This window comes from Petaurus breviceps, unplaced genomic scaffold (assembly GCF_028583685.1).
Source record: "Petaurus breviceps papuanus isolate PSGF00001 unplaced genomic scaffold, PetGlider_PUasm1.0 139, whole genome shotgun sequence".
In the NCBI taxonomy this organism is placed as follows: Eukaryota; Metazoa; Chordata; class Mammalia; order Diprotodontia; family Petauridae; genus Petaurus; species Petaurus breviceps.
In genome coordinates, this window is record NW_027185697.1 from 560,569 (window position 1) to 573,719 (window position 13,151).

At 43.5% G+C, this 13,151-nt stretch overlaps 1 protein-coding gene and 1 long non-coding RNA gene across 3 annotated transcripts in view; one reads left to right on the top strand and one right to left on the bottom strand.

The window, feature by feature from the left end:
• Positions 1-12,661, bottom strand: part of KCMF1 (potassium channel modulatory factor 1) — a 125,099-nt gene extending 112,438 nt beyond the window's left edge. The window contains exon 1 of one of the 2 annotated variants that reach the window (XM_069065800.1): positions 12,533-12,661. In XM_069065800.1, the coding sequence (XP_068921901.1) occupies positions 12,533-12,548 (16 nt within the window). In that variant the 5' untranslated portion in view covers positions 12,549-12,661. Of the gene's footprint in view, positions 1-1,120; positions 1,143-12,532 lie in introns of those variants that run through there. The other variant, XM_069065807.1, reaches the window with a different exon arrangement.
• LOC138144521 (uncharacterized) overlaps positions 10,889-13,151 on the top strand; it is a 66,981-nt gene continuing 64,718 nt past the window's right edge. Inside the window, exon 1 of the long non-coding RNA XR_011163977.1 lies at positions 10,889-11,594. This is a non-coding gene — a long non-coding RNA (uncharacterized lncRNA). The remainder of the gene's footprint in view (positions 11,595-13,151) is intronic.

Consider the following 13,151-nt stretch of genomic DNA (forward strand, 5'->3'; position numbering starts at 1 on the left):
CACACACACACACACACACACACACACACACACACACACACACACACACTGACTGAGTTTGAAGTGCTAGTGAGAACATTCAGATGGAAATGTCCTAGAAGGATCTGAAAATGTGGGTCTGGAAAGCAGAAGAGGTCAACAGTGGAGACAGATTGCAGAATCATCTGCCTAGGGGTGGTAGTTAAAGTGATGGGAATAAGGCAGCCCACAAGAATTACATGAAGGCAACATGACATAGTAGAGAGGGCTGAGCTGGGAATCAAAGACATCTTGGTTTAAACCCTGTCTGTGAAACAGATTAACTATATGTCCATGGATAAGTCACTCTCTCTGTTCCCTCACTGTCCTCATCTATAAAATGGGGATTATAATAACAACATCTTTAATACCTCACAGGGTTGCTGGGAAGCTAAAATGAGAGGATGTATGTATAATACTTTGCAAACCTTAAAACACTATATAAATACCAGCTATTATTAAGGCAGAGAATATAAAGAGAGAAGGGAATCAGATGAAGGAAAAGTAGGAATGATGATCTTGGAGAAGAGAAGACAAATGTTTGGCCTTGGGAAGTGGGCAAGGAGAAAAAGAAAGAAAGGAACATCTGGAACGAGAGAACAAGAAAGAGCTGAGTTTCTGAAGCCAAGGAAAGTCAGAGCAATAGCAATGAGGTCAAGGAGAAGACAGAAAAAACCTGGCAAGATTTGATGAGGACTTTTGAAAGAACAGCTTTAGTAATAGACAGAGTAGGTTTTAGGAGATGGTAGGCATTAGGTATAAACAATGTTGTTCCTGAAGCTTTTTCAAAAAGCTTTACAGTTGAGGAGAGGAGCAAGAGATGGGCTAAGAGGATCATGGGAAGGCTTTTTGAATATTCCAGATACCTGAGCAGGTTTGGAAGAAGATGGGAAGAACCCAGGAGAGAAGGAAGGAAAGAAAAGCAGGAGAAAGTAACTTGCAAGGTCTTAAGCAGGCAGGAACGAGAACAATAAGGTCAAATTTTTCTGTGATCAGAAGGGATAATGACTGATTATACTGATTTGAAATAAGACAGAGATGTTCTCTATGAGTCCTACTTCCCTAAGGACAGGAGATTTAGGGAAGACAAACCCAAACTTACCTCAAAAATCTTTCAGTCACACAGGCTGCTAGTCCTTACATCTTTATTAAGGAAATAGGAACTACATAGATTGATGGCTATTTGCATGGTTAGATTTTGTTTTGTCAAAGTAAAAGTAAAGTTGACTAAATATGCCTTTGGATAAATAGTGTGAAAGTTCGATCCTAGGTCCTCAGGAGGAAAAACTCAAGAAGAACACATTATAAGACAGGTAGGTGGTGACCAGCAAGTTAAACACATTTACAAAGTACAACAACATTAATCAAGTATATAGATACAAAGAGGGATAAAAGTCAACAGCTAGATCTTTGTACAACTCTGAAAGTGCAGATCAATTTCTACATTCAGATTAGGATGTAAATAAATAGCAAAAAAAGGATACAAAAACTCCAACTCAGCATCCTTTTCACCATGCCACCTCCCATCTCCATCAAAGAACAGCACAATTAATGGAGTGGGACAGGACTTGCTAGAAAAGACCAAGGAGATCTATTTATCAGAATAAATTTGTTCAAATAAAATAAAATTTAGGTGACTTAAAATTGACCTGTATCTGATGATTTTGTTTTGTATACTTCCATTTCCAAAGACAACAGCTAACTGTCTAAAAAGGTGGTTCAGATATCCCCATCGGTTTTAAATGCAGATTTCTGATGCCTCCTAGTCTCTGGTAGCTTCCAACCCACTTGTAGAAAAATGGAAGAGCATTTCATTTCTTTCTATACTTCTGGTTAAATACAAAAATTCTCCAAAAATTCTAATATATACTTTCACGACACTTTATTTTTTCCTTTTAAAAGGCATACAGGATTACTGGTCTAAGTGACTAGAAAATCAACAGTTAGGACTAAAATTAAAGCTACAGATATATAAATATGACTAACATTAGACATAGCAGAAAAATAATCTGACAAATACTTCCACACAAGAAAAGGATCATAGAGCTAGAAGAATATTAAGAGATGCAATTCAATTCACTGTTTGTGAAACTGAACTGTTTTTTAATTGAAAGCACCCACTCATTTTCCACAGGAGCAAAAACAGAAACCCAGAAAGGTCTAGTAGCCTGCATAAAGAAACAAAGTCAGTAACTAGAGAGTATACTGATCTCTAATTTAATCTCAGCATGTCCCAATAAAAAGTCAGACCAGTAGTCCAGTGAAATGGTTCTGATTACCATTTTCTCCCATTAAAAAAATTAAACTTATTCCCATCTCTTCATATATATATATATAAACTTATTTTATATATCACATATATCTCAGATTGAAATGAGCTGTATCACTATTAAAAAGACTTAATAAATGTTAAAATGATTGGGTCCAGGGAGATTAAAAATTCACTGCCTTAGAAAAATAGTAAATAAAGTTCTACAGTCATCTGTGACTTTCCAAGGCTGTATCATGTCAATCTTCCAGAGAAAGTATGGGTGCAACAATCCTGCCTCTCAATTGTTGCTGTTTAACTTGCCTCTCTAGTACTCATACCTAGTTTAAAAGTGGCAAGAATGTGAGCAAGTAAATGAATTTTTAAACAAATATTTGGACTAATCCATGCATTACAATAGTGTTGGTGAAACATGGCAGGAGAACTTTTATATAAACTTCTCCATATTAACAGTAGATATGGCTAGCAAACCACAGAAGAGGAAGCTAGGTGGAGCAATGGAGATAGAATGCTGGGCCTGGAGTCAGGAAGACTCATCTTCCTGAGTTCAAATCCAGCCTCAGACACTTACTGGCTGTGTGACCCTGGGTAGGTCATTTGACCCTGTTTGCCTCAGTTTTCTCATCTGTAAAATGAGCTGGAAAAGGAAATGGTAAACTGCTCCAGTATCTCTGCCCAGAAAACCCTGAATGGGGTCATGAAGAGTCAACAACTGAAAAAACAACTAAACAACAAAATGAACACTAAAATTGCTTTTTTTCTCCCCAAGCATCAATAAAGGTGACACAAATAAGACCAAAAATGTTCTACCATAGGTAGCAGAAGAAGAGTCAATATCTGGGTTCTAGTTTTGCCTTGCTATTAAGGAGGTAGGTGATCTAGGGCAAGTTGCTTCCCCTCCCAAGGCCTCAGTTTCCTCTTCTGCAACAATGGATGAGATCATCTCTAAGGTCCAACCCATAACTAAACACCCCCCATAATTCTGTATGCATAAGTACTTTTGAGATTTCAGATGACAGAAACAATAGTCTAACATATTATTTAAAGCAAGAAATGTATAATTAAGCAGAATACTAAGCAAAGTAAATGGGAAACATTAAAGATAATAAGCACTCTCTACACTGTATATAAAGTATGTAAGTATGTATGCATATATATGTGTATACACACACATACACACATGTAATTGACTCATGTGTCCCAAATGTTAGGGTAATTAATTTGTTTAAGTCTGAGGTTTAAAATCTTGCTTTAAAAATATATGGATAGGGTGGCTAGGTGGCGCAGTGAGTAAAAGCGCCAGCCCTGGAGTCAGGAGGACCCAAGTTCGGTTCCGGCCTCAGACACAACACCCACACACACAAAAAAACTAGCCGTGTAACCTTGGGCAAGTTACTTAACCCCAATTGCCCTCCAAAAAGGCAAATAATAATAATACATATATATATATATATATATATATATAAGTATATTTCAATATAGTTGGTTTCCTTGGAAGCCTATGTATTTTTTGAACTTAAAAACATTCTCAGGAGTTCAAAGGTTTCACCAAACTGACAAAGGGGTCCATGACCCCCAAAAGTTTAAAAACCTTTGATTTAAGTATTTATTTTCCTATCAACAAACATGCTTTCTAATTAACTCTTAAATTTAAGGCAAAGGAATAGTTTGAAAGGTTAGCAGTAAATGCATGGATGTATTATCAAAAACACTGAGCATCAGTCTTGGAGCATGAGATGAATATGTCTGACAAATATCAGAAATGAGTTTCAGTGACACTTGGATGTTTGCTGAATGAACAAGGGCTAGTCCAGTTTACTAGGTGAGGGAAGCACAGTACAGTACAACAAGCAGCAGCTCAGGACGACCTGCTGCCACCTGACTTGATCTGGCTGACCCCGGCCAAATCCCTCTCAGCTTCTTTCTCTGTAAACCAAAGGGCTTGAAACAGATGGTCTCTGAGGTCCTTTCCAGCTCTAGACCTAGGATCCTATGGTTGTAAAAAGACTGAAGAAAGAAATGTACATGCCAGTCAATGGGAAAGCAGAGCCCCAAAGAGAGAAGGTCACATTCTGCTCAGTTCTAAAAGAAGAGGTTTTCTTTCTTTTTTTTCCAGCACTTTCTCCACATTCAGCTCACATAAAATGCTCTTGCTTCTCCTTTCCTCCAGAACCCAAAGTTTTTCTAAAATCTCTCCTCACAAAGCCCCTCCCTCACTTCCCAGGCCTGCGGGCCCACCTAGGTCACAAAAGGCAAGATTTCACTATTGTCTTTGGCAAACATTAAATATGAATGTATCTAAATGACACTTCAACTCACCTGTCCTTCCAGGCAGATAGATATGGAGCGTCTTAATTCAAAAAGGATTTTTAAAAGTTATTACTGGCACACAGAACTTTAAAACGTAAAAGAAATGAAGCTTTGAATGCCATTTAGGAAAGGTTGCTGATCCCTAGCTTAGAATTATAGTAAGATAAAAATAGATCCAAACAAGAAATTTTAGTAGAAAACACCTGTCAAAGACTGCCCTAAGAGCTCTCTCATTAGCTCAGCATTTGACTGCCTTCTAATTAAAGTTCTCTTACTATATCATGTTATACAAGAGTTCACCTACTCTGAGCAGATGCAAACGGGAGATAAGCCCATAATTCAGACAAATGTGTAATGTGAAAACTTTGGACTCCTCTTTCTCGCTCATAGCCAGTCACCACAGTTCAGTCTAGCACACCCAGGAAAACTCTCCTAAGCATTCCTTCCCTCTTCTCCATTTCATTTCCCCCACCCTAACTCTAACTACCTCTGTCTGGTAAAATTGCAATAAGCTCCTGAATGCCTGCATCCCAGTGAGCCCATACAAGCTGGTAGTGTCTGAGAAATCTGAAATCACAGCTTTGATGAGAAAGGGCCCCTCAAAAGTCTTTAAGAGAGAGAGTCCCTGTTGTGCAGATTCTTTAGTGTCCCACTCAAGCTTTTCTGTGCTTGGGTCCCTTCTATCTTTCCAGTTTTCTCATCCAGCTCCCTTCTGGATGTAAACTGGTTTGTTTACTGTGTGTTATCATCTTCCAAATGTCCCTTGGGCCTGGAATGCCCTTTTCCCCCTCTTCCAGGCTACACTTGTCCCAGTGCTTCTAGGCACCAACAAAGACCCTAAACTTCTGTGAGACTCTGGCTGGGCCTCTCTTCAGCTGCTTTCTCCCCTGCCCCCGCCCCAGACTGTGCCTTAAAAGCAGTGATTGTATACTACACATGTCTGTATTCTTTCTACAACTACATAGATGCTCAATAGTTTGTTGAATGATGTCATGAGCGTCTGTCCTGTCATAAAACAATATTACTGATCCACAATCATCAGATGTTGCTTTTTCCAGTGAAAGTGATAAATCAGTGCCAGTCCACTCATATCTTCTCTCCTAATTTACATTAAGACAAATGGCATGCATATGATAGGCTGGCTGGAGTTAGGGTTCCAGTTTGCAGCTGTGCAACAGTGAAATCAGCTGATCTCAAAAGCCTACCCACAACTTTGGCTTCCTTATATATCGCTCACTGACATAATACCTAAGGCAAATATCACTGTCCTTATTTTATGTGCACACATGGCACATCCTCCAAATGCAATCTTAAGTGCCACTGGGGCAGAAACCCAGAAGATCTAAGATCAGAGAGGTTCATAGACTGAAACCTCTAGTACAATACAGATGTGGAAACTGAGGCCCATAGAGGGAAAGTGATGAGTTCAGATCTGAACTCAAATTCTGATTCCAATATACCACCTCTTTATATTTCCCATGGTAGTGTTTTTGCAAATAGTATGTATTTGATTGTTTTGAGTGCTAAAATGAAATCAAAATTGTCAGTAACTGACTACGGCAGAGTAGTAGACAGGGTGGCCTTGAAGTGAGGAAAACCTGGATTTTAGTACTGCTTCGGACATATTTGCAAGATGGTCACTGGCCAGTCAAGAGGGTAACTTTGGGAACTCCTGATGTAAATACTCCTATTCCTAAATTAATAAAAGTACAATTCAGGACCACTCCCTTAATAGTACCCCTCAAACAAAGAGGTGAGAACCTAACATATAAGTGAAACTTGCTAGACCCTGGGCATTCAAAGACATTGAAACATTGTTTCAGACTTGCTGCATTTTAGCTAGGAGGGACTTCAGCTATCTCATTCAACCACCTTCATTTTATAGATATGGAAAATAACTCACCTTTGGCCACAATGCAGAAGAGATACAATGAAGCAAAGTGGAGAGGGCCAGTTTCTTCAATACCAAGCATCCACTCAGGAAAACCTCAACAACTTCTATGTAGGCTTTCTCTACTTGGGCTCCCTGAAGGTTTGTTCATTTTAATATTTTGCTAGCACTGTTACAATATAATTGGTTTCCTTTGTAATTCTGTGCATTTAAAAATATTCTCCAAAGAGGTCCACAGACTTCACTAGTCTGCCAAAGGGATCTGGGACACAAAAAAGATCAAGGACTCCTATCTTAAGGGGTGTTAGAAATGCTTTTATCTCAGATAATCTCCCCCCCCCCCCCCCCCCAAATAGCTTGAGCCACATTTCCACTCAAGAACACTCTCCAGGACAGCTAGTCATAAGAAACTCATCCCCACAACACTCCATCAAACCTATGCATCTCCAATTTCTAATGACCTGTGTCTACAATGAATTCACCTCCCTAACATCTCCATTTCTCCCACCTTATCTCCAACATTAGAATCTGAACACCTCCCTCAGAATACCCAGAGCATATTCACTCCCTTTCCCATCTGCAAACATTTCCTTGGGAAACTGCTTTTGGCAATCCCTCATTCTACAGAGGAATTCCAGGTTATGGCCAACTTCTACCCCTGATAATCACTACACTATCTCTAAGTGTCCCTGAAATTATAAAAACAATTGTGACAAGTATTCATGATTGCAAGCCTTCAAAAAGACTACCTCTGCTTTCTTATTTCGTATTATAAGTAAGTCTGAAGACTAAAGGGAATATATGGCTACATATTTAAGAAATAAAGTCACATCCTCTAGCAAAACACTAAAATATACAATTCACTTCTTAACGAGCAGAGAAATTTTATTTAGGGTCTAGCACTCCAAAATCTGCCTTTTGTAAACAGTATGAGAACTGGTGTCTTTAAGTTCATGTGACTGGCTTTTCTGTAACACTGATATTTCCAGTATAAACAGGACATGAATTTGCTACATGAATCAGAACAGATTCAATGTCCAGACTACTTAAATATCCATTCAAAATAGTTGTGGGGATTTAGCCCCTCAAATCTGGCAAATCTGTACTACCAATTTAGTAATGCTGTAACTACGAGACTAAGGAATCATTTGCCTGGCTTAAAAAATGGTGACTGCTGTTGTGAAGCTTCTTGATGACCCTTCCAAAGCAAAAGCTGAGCTTCCATATTGAGAAACTGGTGGCTCTACCCAAATAAAGTTCTTAGCATGTCCTGACTTTCTCCCTAAAGACGGAACAATTGTCTTTGCCCTCAAAGTTGAGCCCTGACTTGTTTGAAAGCTGGAGCTTCCTCTCCTTGAGCTCAGTTGCTAAGTAAGACTTGGGAAGTCAGGAGTCAAAGCTCTGCCAGACACACTCAGGGTGGCATACACAAGGCCATCGATTCAACAGGAGGCTTCTAGTCCTCAGATGAAACCTGAAGCAGCATGAAATCAGAACCTATGATGTTTCCCCCCTGCAATCATATTTAAGACAATCCAACTGTCTACTTAAATTTGAGTCATACTTTAACTGAGTTTTTGTTTTTGTTTTTTAAACTTGGGGTCTCAATTGAGGAGGGAAACAATGCTTTAATATGAAGTTAATATTTTTAAAATGTTAAGTATAGCTAGAAAAACTTTTGTGGGAGTGCCAATTGACAATGCTAAAAGAAGGAAGACAGGAATCATCAGAAGAAACTGGTTTCTAAGCTTAATACCTAAGTTTTCAAAACAAAATTTATTTTAATTTAAAATAAATTTGAAGTGGTGTGACATAGTGGACTGCCTTGAGGCCAAGAAGTTCTGGGTTGAGGGTGGGCTGTGGCTACAGGAAAGCATAAGCACGCGCGCGCACACACACACACACACACATACACACACACACACACACACACAGAGGCTCTGTGACACTGGGCCAAATCACTTAAACTTTCTTAAAACTATAAAGAGTCAACCTGGTAGAGGTGTTTTCTCACCTGAGAGTTCCTGTAACAATGAAATTACAGGTCTAGTCTCTATCCCTAATTTGTGTGAGTATATGTATATGGGTGGGGTGTACACATGAGTGAAAGCAAAAAGGAGATGGAGGGAGGAGACAGCACATATTGTCTCCTCCAGAGAAAGGAGAGGGAAGAGAATGTAGTAGATAGTGTTGGATTTGGAATCAAGAAGGGCTGAGTTTAAATCCTGCCTCATACACTTAAAGGCTTTGTGACTCTGGGCAAGTCACTTAACCTCTCTATGCCTAATGAACATAGTAGATTGGATTGCCTCAAAATTCTATGCCAGGCCTAATCTATGAAATGAGAAAAATAACCAAAGAGAACATCATCACAAGTTCAAAAACATTGGGTATCAATGGCATAATGAATGACCTGTTTATTTTTATATCCTAAAAGTGCTTCAGACCAGATACTTCTGAATAGTCTATTATCACTAAATGGTAATTACCACTAAATGTCTACTTATGATAAAGATGGTGCTGACTAATCCAAGTATGATACAAGATAATTTCATTTTGCCTAGTAAAAAATATTTAAATGATTATTAAAAAATTCTTTCATTTACCAAACTACAATGAAATGAGATTCATGTGAAATATGAAAAATGTCTTTCCTCTCATCTATTTCAAATGCATTGAACAGAATAGAGAAAGTGACTTGCTTGGAAGGCAGGGTAGTGCAGTGGGAGGGGGGCCTAGGTTCCTCTTACTTGGGACAGAGGTGACTTTGCAAGTTACTTCACCTTTCTGGGCCTCAGTTTCCTCATCAGGGACTAGGCCAAGATGACCTGGACAGCTCCTTCCAAGTCCAAATCAACAGTCCTAGGATCGATGATACTACATATACAGATCACAGGCAAATTCTCAGGTCAGCTTCAAAGGAGATGTTTCCTGCCATTGTTGGAGCCTAAGTTGTGAAAAGGGACAAGAGCACCCCTAGAAAATGTTTCACCTCTCTTCTCCCAAGCTCTGCAGATCGTGGAAGTCACATGTCTCTGTAATGACAGCTCTGCTCAGGTTGGGGCTGGAAGGGGCTCAGAGGCCGATCATCTAGTCCAGCCCTCTCATTTTACAGACTAGGGAGGATGGAAAGATAAACTGCTCTTCAGGAGTCTCCTTGAAGGAAAAGAAATGGGCTGGGAAATACTGGTAGGGACAGAGTTGTCTGTTTGCCTCCTGTCCCAACTGGTATGTAGCATCTGTGAACTGAATTAGCAACGACTGCTCTAGAGAATCAGCCTCAAGACTCAGTCTCTCCTCATTCAAAGGAAATGATTCACTCTTTAGCAGCATCACACGGCTTCCACTTTCTATGCTTCCTGGTCAATGACACCATAGCAGAAGACTGAGCAATGACTGCCTAAACAGGAGTTTCACCTGCTCCACCAAGCTCACCTTCACATGCCCATGGAGTCCCATTCTCACTAGCTGTTCAAAGGTCATTCCTGCTCCAGCAAATTCTCTCTCCTTTGTTGTTTCCCCAAAGAGAACACACTGCTCTAAGGGGTATGGTATGTAGAGAGGCTTGACAGGTAAAAAGGTTGGTCTTAGTACTCTAAGCTCCCTTGTTTACCAAAGGTAAATGGTTTCACTGTGAAGTCTCACATTCAGCAAAATGTTGACAGAATGGGCATTAGGACAAATGGTCAGTATGATGTCAGTAAATGCATACTGTCACACAAGCCGAAAAGGAAGCAGACATAAGTGGAAATAAAGCTCAATAAACTCCTTACAATCAGCAATGTTCAAATCTTTATATCCAGCTTGGAGCTTCACAACTTTACAGGAACAGGAGAGTCAGAAAGGATTCAGATAACAGCAACAGAGATGATTAGTAGGTTGAAAAACAGCAGTGAGAAACAATGAAAGAAAATAAATTTGGTCTAAAGAATTGTGAGAGGAGGCTACTTTAAGCATATGCATTAGAGTGAGAGCATCATATTAAAAGTTACTCATGGACTTTCAGAAGTCTTATGAGAATACTGGCTCAGGCTGAATATTTCACAAAACATAAATCTATAAATTGAATGATGATTTTTAATGAGTGTCAAGTTTAAAAATATTTTGTAGCAATACACTTAACACTCCAACTTTGGAACATGAATAGGATCCCAAGAAGCAGAAAGGTATTTTTCTATTATAATGTATGAATGGACAAAATTAATAGGGATGTTATCTTTCTTAAGAGTATGTTGAATTAACTAATTTTGAAATATAAGCTTCCAGAATGATTTGTTACAGTACTTTAAGGTGTCAGGTTATTAAAGTAAATCAAAAGTTACTACAGACTTCCATAACTAGTTGTTCAGGAAAACACCAAATGCTGGAAAATGAGTTTAAGTTGCAGATCTCAAAGTACTTAGTTTAGGCATAAGAAAAAACATCTAACAGTTTAAACTCTTTTTAGCAATAAGAAAAGGTTGCTGAGAGATTTGAAATCCATCTTCTCTTGAAATATCTTTAAAAATAGTTCTGCCTGAAGCAAGGGGAATGGACTATTTGACCTCTCAAGGTCCCTTCAAAGGCTATGATTATTTGATTTTAACTTACAGGCCTGCTGTGTGAGGAGGATGTCATATTGTCACTGTCTCTCTGATATAGCTAGGATATACCGAAAATATGCTTAACATGACAGCTAAAATCTGATTACAAATCCTATACTTTATTATGGCCCATCTTTAAACGACTAAGGCCCGGGAGGCAAAATTTCATGAAGTAGATGAAATAAGTGTAACTTTTAAATGTTACTATGTTGCAATGGCACGAACCTCCTAAACATTTTAGCGATATTACTATTGTTACCAGCCCCCTGAGAGGCAGTGTGTACAGTGGACAGAGTGCTGGCCTCCAAACCAGCAGGACTCAGTTGGAGTTCTGCCTCTGGCTGTGTCACTCTGGGAAATCCCTTAACCTCTCGGGGCTCCAGACGCCTCTCTAAAACAAGTTGCAGAGAAGGTTCAACCTGCTTAAGTCAAGGGAGTTCCCTACACCAGAAATCTCAACCAGAACCTGGCGGGGCCAGGCCCTTTCCCTCTGCTCCTCAGCACCCAGCACAACGCACAGCAGGTACTTCACAAGTATTGACAAAGGTTAAAAAAGGGAGTGGGTTCATCCTCATCTTCTCTCCCTCTTTTTTAAATTTAAACTTTCGGGCAGCATGACCCTCAGGGCCAAAGGGCTCCCTGGCTCCCCTAACTGGCTCGGAGCCCTTATTATTTTTTGAAACTTACTAGGAATAAAATTCAAACTGACCCAGCAATAATCGATCTGAGTTTAAAAGAGAAAGAGCCAGCCCCCCACCCTGTCAGAAGCCTCGGGTCTGCTCCCTCCTAAATCCGGGGGGCCCCGGCGGGCCTGCCAGCCTGGGCCCGGGGGTTCGGGCCAGAGGCTGAGCCCAGCGCGGGCCCCGGTCCCCCTGCCCCCAGGACGCCACGGAGTGGACGAACAAAGACAGCCCGGCCGCCCCGCTCGCCCGTCCGGGCCATATGGCCCCGAATTCGGCTGGGCCATGCCCGGGAACCGGCCGGCTTACCCCCCCCCGGCAGCTCGAGCGGCCCAGGGCCGCGCCGGGCCCTGAGTCCCCCGGGGGAGCTAGTTACCCGAGCCCCGGGACGCGGCGCGGCCTAAGCCAGGAGGGCCGCGCCGGGGTTTCCCGGGCCCTTCTGGAGCCGTGGCGAACCTGGCGGCGTCTCCCCAGCGACCAGCGCGGTGCCGGGGCCTGGACCCCGGGGGCGGCGGCGGTCCGGGCTCCGGTCCGTCCCGTCCCGCTGGGTCCCGCGGGCCCCGTACGGCGCTAGGCCGCGCCCGCCAGGCCCAGGCCGCCGCCTCCGTCCGGTATCGGCCGCCGGGCCCGGTCCCCGCCGCTAACGGGCCCCGCCGCGGCCTCCCGCCCGCCACCCCATGACAGTGCAAAGCCTGGGGCCGGGCCGGGCCCGCTCGGCCTCCCCCCTTCCGTGCGCCGGCTGGCCGGCCGGCGGGCAGGCGGGCGCGGCCTGGCCTCTCACCTTCATGTCGGGACATCCTAGTTCAGACGGTGGCGGCGCGGCCCCTCCCGAGCTCCGGCTGCACGCAGAGTCCCCGCGGGGGCCCCGGCGCTGCCCGCACCGACCGAGCGGCCCGGCCACGGAGCGGCCGGCGGCGGCGGGCAGGCGGGCAGGCGGGAGCCCTGCCTCCGGCTCCGGTGGCTCGGGCTCCGGGCCGGCCGCGGGGGCGGGGTGGGCTCGGCGGAGACGGCGGCGGGGGCAGCGCTGGCTCCGCCGCGGCGGCGAGGAGGAGGAGGAGGAGGTGGAGGAGGAGGAGGAAGGAGAGAGGGAGGAGGAGGAGGAGAGGAGGAGGAGGGATCGGGGCCGGGCCGGGCCGGGCCGCGCTCGGCTGCGCGGCTCCTCCAGGAGGCGGGGCCGACGCCGCAGCTCCGCGCCGCTCGCTCGCTCAGCCGGCGCCCGTCACCGTGACACGGTCCCTGTGCGCTGGGCGGCGGGCCCGGCGGCGCTCGGCGGCAGTGGCGGTGGCGGCTCCGGCTCCGGCTCCCGCTCCTCCCCCCCCCCCCCCCGGGCGCCCCCCGGTCCGCCCTGGGGTCCTTCCTGCCCGGCGTGTTCCAGTCCCCAGGCCGGCTTCTTCTCACCC